This window comes from Rhagoletis pomonella, unplaced genomic scaffold (assembly GCF_013731165.1).
Source record: "Rhagoletis pomonella isolate Grant_MI unplaced genomic scaffold, Rhpom_1.0 Rhpom_scaffold_00002, whole genome shotgun sequence".
Classification (NCBI taxonomy): Eukaryota; Metazoa; Arthropoda; class Insecta; order Diptera; family Tephritidae; genus Rhagoletis; species Rhagoletis pomonella.
Window position 1 is genome coordinate 48069511 of NW_023458556.1, and position 8706 is coordinate 48078216.

Below are 8706 nucleotides of genomic sequence, written 5' to 3' on the forward strand. Positions count from 1 at the left end.
ATCAGTTGTGCTCCGTTCTCCAACACCAAATCATCAAAGCATCGAAAAATGTGGCCCAGGAATTGCTTCGTGCTTCGTAAGTTCTTAAGTAGTGGTACATATGTATATGATTTTCCTACTAACTTATTGAATTCCAGTTTTCGGAGTTGTGCTATTAATCACTATAGCTATGACTCAAGCCCAGCCCCCAACTGAGGGACCCACGCCCCCAACTGAGGGACCCACGCCCCCAACTAGGAGACCAACGCCTCCAACTAGGAGACCAACGCCCCCAACTAGGAGACCAACGCCTCCAACTAGGAGGCCAACACCCCCAACCAGGAGACCTACGCCTCCAACTAGGAGACCAACGCGCCCAACTAGAAGACCCACGCCACCAACTAGAAGACCCACGCCACCAACTAGAAGACCCACGCCACCAACTATAGCACCATAGTAGTACACATGCAAATTTTTAATTTTTTAAGAGCCAATTTGCGCCACAAATATGTTTAATTAATTCCTATAAAAAATAGTTTTGCTTGTAATAAAATTACGCGATTTTATATGCAACTCAACCTACTTTGTTTTAAATACAATGCACAGTGGCAAATTTTCTTTACATACCTGGCAAAAAGAAGGCAACTGGTGCAGTTTTAACCAAACTTTGTTTAGTCATGTTTGTTGTTTGCTTATTTTAAATTTCACGACATAATTTCGAAATTTATGGAAATTGGGGATCCTAATGGAGGCTGTATACGCTTAAAATATTTCCACTTTTAGCAAAACTAGTGTAGTGAAGTATAACTGGTCACCATTAATATGTTGTCTGAATTTTTATACCCGAGCGCACTTGTGCACAAGGGTATTATAACTTTGTTCACATAACAGTTGTTTGTAACAGGCAAAATGAATCGAGATAGATATAAACAAATGTATACATAAATGATCAGAATGAATAGACAAATCGATTAAGCCATGTCTGTGTCCGTCCGTCTGTCCGTCCGTCCGTCCGTCTGTGCACACGATAACTCGAGTAAAAATTGAGATATCTTGACGAAACTCGGTACGTGCGCTTCTTTTGGGCGTAGGACGGATGGAATTGAAAATGGACAAAATCGGGCAAAAACCACGCCTACCTCCCATATAACGGCAAATTTTCAGAAATACGTAAACTGCGATATTTTAGTAACTATTGAAGATTATTCACTCAAAATTGATATTTACAATAATTTTTAGATTGAAAATGAGAATATTATAAATTTTTGGAAAATGGGCGTAGTTGCACCCACCTCTGATTATATGTGCATATCTTGGTAACCGCTGCACCAATTTCTTCCACACTTGGCACAGTTGTTAACCTTGCCACAGCATACCAAATGGCCAACAAGTTTTAAAATCGGACAATAACCAAGCCCACATCCCATATAACGGTAATTTAGAGAAATACAAAATCTTCGTTAAATCGGTAAATATTAAAGCTAATTTATTCAAAATTGATGCTTGCAACAATTCTTTACCACGAAATGCGCTTATGATAAAATTTTGGAAAATGGGCCCGGCACCGTCCACATATGATCACATATATGTATCTTGTTAACCGTTCTACCAATTTGTACCAAACTCGGTATGGTTATTGTGCTTGCCACATAAAAGCAAAACGTTGAACTAAAATTATGGCCGCTTTTCATATAACGGTAAATTTCAGAAATGCTTGCATCTTCAATATTTCGAAATTTAAGGACGCTAATTTACTCAAAATTGATACACCCCGGCTTACCATGTAGCGGCAGCTTTCGGAAAGGTGAAAGGCGGGTTTCACTGTAGTTTCACTTTAACCTTTATTTTGACAAGTGTTTCTACGGTTAACACTTGAAGTCAGAGATTAGTTTAACAGAAAGCTAATAAAGTATAAAACTTGATTAATAATTTGTAAAGAAAAGTTTTATTCTCCCAAGAGTGACGTGAGTCAACGACGCCGCCCACCTCACTGAGTTGATGGATTCGATTTCCAATTTTAGACAAACTTTGTCAAAATATTTCTTACATAGCGGCTTTCTCGAATTTAGTTAATAGAATGTTAAGGTCCATTTTATGCTTGGATGGCATTATTATGTTTGAGAATTAAAAAAAAAAAAACTCTTGTAGCTATTGACGGGTGGGACAGTATTTTGTGACGGGTGGACGAGTAACTATTGAGGACACATAGTTCATGAGTAAAATGAACACAACTGATTTGTGTAATTTTGATTGATTTGGTGTAATTTTTTGTTTTTGTGTATTTGGGCCCGCGTTCAAAATGCTCGCCTATAAAAATTAGTTTAATGGTCAGTATGGTCAGCTTATGACCCGATGACAATGCAATATGAAAGAGGAATACGCTAGGTGGCGCAGGTATCGATTTGAAGAAAAACCCGTATTTATGGTCCGATATGGTTCATAGTTTTATATTACTTTAATTGAATGACATAACTCCACAACAACTTCAGCTGGTGCGGGGGTCGACTTTTCTGTTTTTTATTAACCACTAATAATTTGCTTACATTTTTTAATTACTTGTATTATATTTTATTTTATTTTTTTTTTTTTAGTTGATAAGTGTAAAATATAATATATCAGCGCAAAGGTAAAGAAATTTAGAGTTCGAAAATATACAACACAAATAGATTTGCCTTACAACCCCCAGATTTTTAGCAAAATATTTTTTGAAGACCCAAAATTACCTGCGGTTATAACAGGAATCAATGCTCATCAAATAGAAAGGTTAAACGAAGTGACTGTATTATCTATCCATAAAAGTAAGTAAAATATGGTTTGAACCCCTGGCATCCCACGTCTTGTACAATGAATAAAATCTTAATGAATGATGCCATTGTAATGAAACACGCATTCCTACTCATTGAAAAGCTTTATGAGAAAGCAGCGGAAGCGCGCAAATTAAAAAAAAAAACAATTTTAGAGAATCCGGTAATAAATATTATTAGAATCGGTTACTTGTGAGTTCAAATCCTTTGAACAATAACTTAAATGAATTATTACAAAATGTAGGCAAGTCAAAAAATATATGTTTAAATAGTGTTTAAGTCGCAAATATATTTAAAAATGTTAAACATCTTTTTAAAAATCTAATTAAATTTAATCAGTTAGTTTAATGCAATAGAAAGGTAAAACCCGTATCTTTCAAACAGAGAATACAATTTTTAATTCGATCAAAAAATAACAAAGCTATAACTTCTTGAAGTTGTATTTTGAAGAGTACCAAGTAATAAACAAGTGAGAAATCCTGCATATTTGTTTTGTTTACCTTTGGTGTTATCAACCTAATTATATGCATTGGCTTTTTCTTACCTCGACATGTCAACTGACAACTTTATAAGATACTCTTATTGCTTGTATTAAAAGTTACTTTTAGCGAAGGAACTAAGACTGCTACACTCTAAAAAAATTGTGTAGATTTCCTAGCTAAAAGGTAGGTTACTGATTTCCTACCTTATTATTCGCGATATTACATGCTCGATTATTCAACGAATAGTTGGTTTAAATTTCGGACTTTTTAGAGTGTAATATAGCTGCTGTGGTGTGCGTAAATTTACTACGGAAGTGCGTACAAGCTACAGAATACACATCTGCTGTTTGATTTCACCCGTAGAATTGTATAAAGCCACTAACAAAAAGGATTTTTACACACGAAAATGTGTAAACGAGAAAAATACATATTCATCGTGTAAATTTACCAAAAAATTTTAAAAATAAACAAAAATAAACTCGATTTATAGTCGCATTTTTAAACAGATTTTTTAGAGTGTAACGAATATTATTTCTTAGTATGTATGAGTGTATGTAGTTGCAACCATACATACAAATATATGCATTTCGATGCTAAAGGGTTCAAAGGGTTCGATATCTTTAACCATTTTTATGACTCACTTTGTAGCATTGTCAAAAATTAAGCAATGAATAAACGCGGACAGACTTTTCACTTAAATGTATTGTCACCAATTTAGACAATTGTTAAAAATATTGCCAAGTGTTATCTGAAGATCACTTATTTCCTGATGTCGACTTCCCTATAAAAGTACATCTGCGCTGTCGTAAAACCATCAATTGTGCTGCGTTCTCGAACACGAAATCATCAAAGCATCGAAACATGTGGCCCAGAAATTTTTTCGTCCTCCGTGAGTTCTTAAATCGTTGTACATTAATGATTTTCCAACTAACTCTTTGAATTATAGTTTTTGGAGCAGTGCTTTTAATCACTATAGCTATGACTCAAGCTCAGCCTGGCGAGACAAGTGTAGGGCCTACACCCCCAACTAGGAGACCTACGCCGCCAACTAGAAGACCCACTCCTCCAACTAGGAGACCCACGCCTCCAACTAGGAGACCCACGCCCCCAACTAGGAGACCTACGCGGCCACCTAGGAGACCTACCCGGCCAACTAGGAGACCCACGCCTCCAACTAGGACACCTACTCCTCCAACTGTCACACCAACAAGAGTTGCCAGAGCTGCAAGACTCTCGAAACCTCGTCCATGCCCAAGGCAACCGCTGAGGTGTTCCACTGTTGGTCCATCATTGTGCGTACGCAATCGAAATGACAGGCTCTGTCGTCGCGTGGCTAATAAGTGTGCCTTACGTAATCTCAACTGCCTATCTAGGCCGCGTAATAGTAAGTGGTTGCAATTTTATATTTCACGACACTAGATCATTCTACATTTATCTTTTATGTTTTCTCCTCCCTCGTTAGATTGGTCTATTACCAGGCAAAGCCGTTGTGGAAAGCTTCCAATTGGAACACGCGCCGCTAAATGCAGAGACTGAATTAGTTATAAATTCGATTTTAAATAAAACTTAGTGTACAAAAATTTTTTTAATTCTCCAATAACCAATATTTGCCATAAATATCTTTAACTAACTAATTACTACAAAAAATAGTTTTTCTTGCAATAAAATTATGCAAATTATGTGATTTTATATGCAACCTACCTTGTTTTAATTACAAATGTCATTTATTAGGATTCCCTTTACCCGACCGAGTATTTACAAGATGATTTAGCTATGTGTTAAAAGATGTTCTGCATATTATGCAGGCAAAACATCTCTTAGCCGAAAATTGGTTCGAGTTAGCGATAAGTAATAACACATATGTAGTTGCATATAAATATAATCCAACAACTATTATAAAAACCTCTGATTCAAATTACCTCACTCGGTTACTCTAGTTCTTAAGCCAACCCATGAATATGTATTTTACTCTTAGAGGAAGGCTTTTACGGATGAAAATAGTTGTAGTTTCTATTCCTTAGTTAATTCGCCAGATAAAGTGTCTGCTAAAGTGATGTCTACTTAATCAAAAGATGATATTTCCACTTTTTGGATTTTTTTTTTAATTTTGTGGTTTAATATGTATGTATTATCTTCTGGCTCTTGCTAAAGCTGTTGTCTGTCGCTCCTGCAATTACAAGCACGGCGGTCTCCGAAGCTGTTCGGTAGGAGCACTCTATACGGAGTGCTTCCCATTTTTGCACATCTGCCATATGCTTGCGGTACCTTTCATGCCGTAGAGCTTCGGCCCATATTTTTGCGCCGTAGAGCGCATGAGCAACCGCCTATTGCTTGGGCTAAGTCCACGTAGGTTGGCCATAACTCTGTTTAACTTCGTCGTTACAAAAGCTGCTTTTTCCGCTTTTTGTTGTATTTCATGCCAAAAAGCGAGCTTGCAATTAAGGTTGACACCCAGGTATTTTACGGCCGCTCTGCTTCAGACCGTTGTGCCTCCAACCCGCATTTCATTGATTAGGGGATGCGTTTTTTTTTTTGTGATAAGCATTGTCTATGTCTTAGCTAAGGTCAACTGGAGACCGTGGTTGTTCATCCAAAAGCTGACTCGGCGCATCAACTGGTTAAGACGCAGCTCCGCTGGCTCCACAGTTCGCGCAATGATAATCGCCGAAACGTCTCGGCGTATCCCATTAAAGAGGACCCTTCTGGCATTTCCATTCGTAGTATGCCGTCATACTTATGTGCTGTTCCATATGTCAGGTCCCAACGTAAGTCCTTGAGCTGCTCCTGCTGAAAGTTGTTTAACTCTCGTGCCGTCTGCTGTTTTGTATTTGATCGAACGGTTACTGAGATAGTCCTCGAGAATCTGATGAAGGTACTCCGGTACCTTAAAGTCATGTTTCATTGCGTTCATAACATCACTCCATCTAGCCGAGTTAAAGGCGTTGTTGACATCTAATATCACCAGTAGATATATGGGGCGAGAGGAATAATTTCCGCGCTCCGTGCTCTTGGCCGATTCTATTACCTCATGTAAAGCCCGAATTGTTGACCTCCCTCTTCGGAATCCAAACTGGCTGTTTGACAGGTTTCCGGCATCTTCGAGTGCCGAGAAGAGGCGCTCTCTCAAGAGTTTTTCCAGGGGTTTACCCGCTTTATCCAACATGCACAAAGGCTTGTATGATGATATGTTTGCCACTTTCCAGCAGTCGCGGAATATTTGCACCCTTAGGCAGGCATTTTACATTTTCAACGGGAGGTTTCGATGGCTATTAGCTGTAGCTTTTAAGACTTCTGTCGGGAGACCCAATTCCGAAGCCGTGTAAGGCACTTCCTGCAATGTAAAAGGTGGATATTCTGAGGTATTCCTGGGTGGTCCACTAGGTCTAAGAGGATGCGTAGCGAATAGAATATCCACGATGGCTTCGGTCGTCGCAGTTTCTAAGGTAGATTCTCTTCTGAACGCTTTTAAATAGTTGCGAAGGACTACTTTATACCTTAAACCCCAAGGGTTATTATTGATAACTTCCCCCAAACGTTTCAGGGATCTCCTCTTGCTTAGTTTATGTCACGATGGAGTTCATGCTCTGCCGATTTATGTTCAGCAATATTCGAGGCTGCGTCGCCACAGAAGTTATTGAGCAAAATTTAAGAAGTTACCATATTATTTTTAATAAATTCTTAATGTAAATCGAAAAAATTAAAAAAAATGGGAGCATATTTTAGGTCAAGCAGAGTAGAGAGTTGGCTTTAAATTTAAAATAGAAATCGAAGTAAATCTACTCCGATCGGAGCAAAGGCCGGACGCTGAGCTTCAGTTAAAACAGGTAGCCAATGTATTTGCCACACAACTCTAATACCTGCTGTCAGGAATCACTCTTCAACAAAACGACATATGCGAGCAGTGAAACCACATTTCCAGCTCCCTAAGTACCGCTGCCGAAGAAGTAATTCGATTTAATCGAAGGCCGGACGCAATTCCATGCCGCTGCAGAGAAAAAGATGCCGCCAGCTAGGCACGTTGCGATCGGGCACAATACGAACCAAACGTATTTTCCTTAATAAAAAGATATCAGCTGAAGGCCCGCGAGCGTCGAGAGTTGGAAATTCTAGCTGACAGTAAAAAAGTCACAACTTCTTCCAGAAAGTTAGGCCACTTACCGAGGGTTTCTGGTTAGATTTCGTTGCAATGGCTAGAGAGAGTAATTCCCCCTACACTAGAGCCCATTGTGTGGCCATATGCAAATTTCGCTTCCCAACAATGTTGCGACACTTGCGCGGTATCAAACCATTTCATTTAAGCTATGCACTTTGATTGTGCTATAATGTTGATTTATGGTACCTCCGCAAGGTTTTATAAATATAGCTTACCAAGCGTATGTAGTCGTTTTTTGCAAAGTGCCGAACATATTTGGCCGTAGTCCACATTACCCACACATTACCTACCGCCGCTGAAGAATAGAATAAGTCCGATTTCAGCGAACCCGAAGGAACAATTGCTACGCTGAAAAATGTCACGAAGCTGCAGAAAAAGAATAACTATATCGACGACAGGGGCCCGCTGCGATCGGACGCAACCGGAGCTACGTGCGACCGTTATAAGGAGCTGAAGAGGGAAGCGAGACGTATTTGCCGCAATAAAAAGAGACAGGCGAAGAGGTAGAAATGCTGGGCGTTTTTTAGAGAGTTGGGTGACTATCGAAAGATTTCCAGACCGGGGCGAACTCCAGTAAAAATAACTATGGCGATCTAGTGGCCGATGTCCAGAAAGTATTAAATTATGGAGGGAACACTTTTACACAATACTGAATGGCAGCAGCACTGAAAGTAGTGAAGTAAAGGAACCCGATCCCCCCGTCCGATGATGATGGCGTCGATATCCCAACGCCTGACTATGACAATAAAGCTGCTGAAGCAGACGGCCTGCCACCTGAGCTATTCAAGTGTCTCGGCGAGGAGTTAGTAAGGACCTCTTATGCAGAATATGGTCAGAGAAAAGGATCGCCACTCATCAACTAATTGTCGACTTCAAAGCCGCTTTCGACAGCACTCAAAGGAGTTACCGCGATGTCTAAATTTGATATCTCCGCGAAACTGATACGGCTGTGTAAAATGACGTTGAACAATACCACTACCTCACACACAGCTGTGTGGATCGTTGAACTTTAAAAAACTTGTTTTAATTGTCTGGTATCTATGTGCGAGTATATGTATTTGCTTTGTTCCATTTTGTATTGACACTTTTGATGCAAGACTTTTAGCTTGAAGAGTAAATATTTACGTAAATTTCTTTTTAAAAATTGCTATTTATTTTAATTTTTAAGGTTGTAAACAATAACAGTGAAAATCATTCCATGTCTGCAAGACAAAGCTGTTTAAATTAGCAAAATAACAAAATGTATAAATTAATTAAAAACAATTTAAGTACATTTCAGTCCGTATAT

At 38.8% G+C, this 8706-nt stretch overlaps 3 protein-coding genes across 3 annotated transcripts in view; all 3 read left to right on the forward strand.

Annotated features, from left to right (window-relative positions):
• The window catches only part of LOC118733740 (extensin-like), a 24855-nt gene extending 24324 nt beyond the window's left edge, over positions 1-531 (forward strand). The window contains exon 3 of the mRNA XM_036463275.1: positions 230-531. Coding sequence (XP_036319168.1) covers positions 230-436 — 207 coding nt within the window. The 3' untranslated portion in view covers positions 437-531. The remainder of the gene's footprint in view (positions 1-229) is intronic.
• Positions 1-8706, forward strand: part of LOC118733735 — a gene marked incomplete in the record, with an annotated part of 802810 nt that overhangs the window by 768747 nt on the left and 25357 nt on the right.
• LOC118733738 (salivary glue protein Sgs-4-like) lies at positions 4010-4911 on the forward strand. Its single transcript, XM_036463273.1, has 3 exons — positions 4010-4154; positions 4212-4649; positions 4728-4911. The coding sequence occupies exons 1-3, from the start codon at positions 4127-4129 to the stop codon at positions 4799-4801; spliced, it is 540 nt and encodes a 179-aa protein (XP_036319166.1). The 5' UTR covers positions 4010-4126; the 3' UTR covers positions 4802-4911.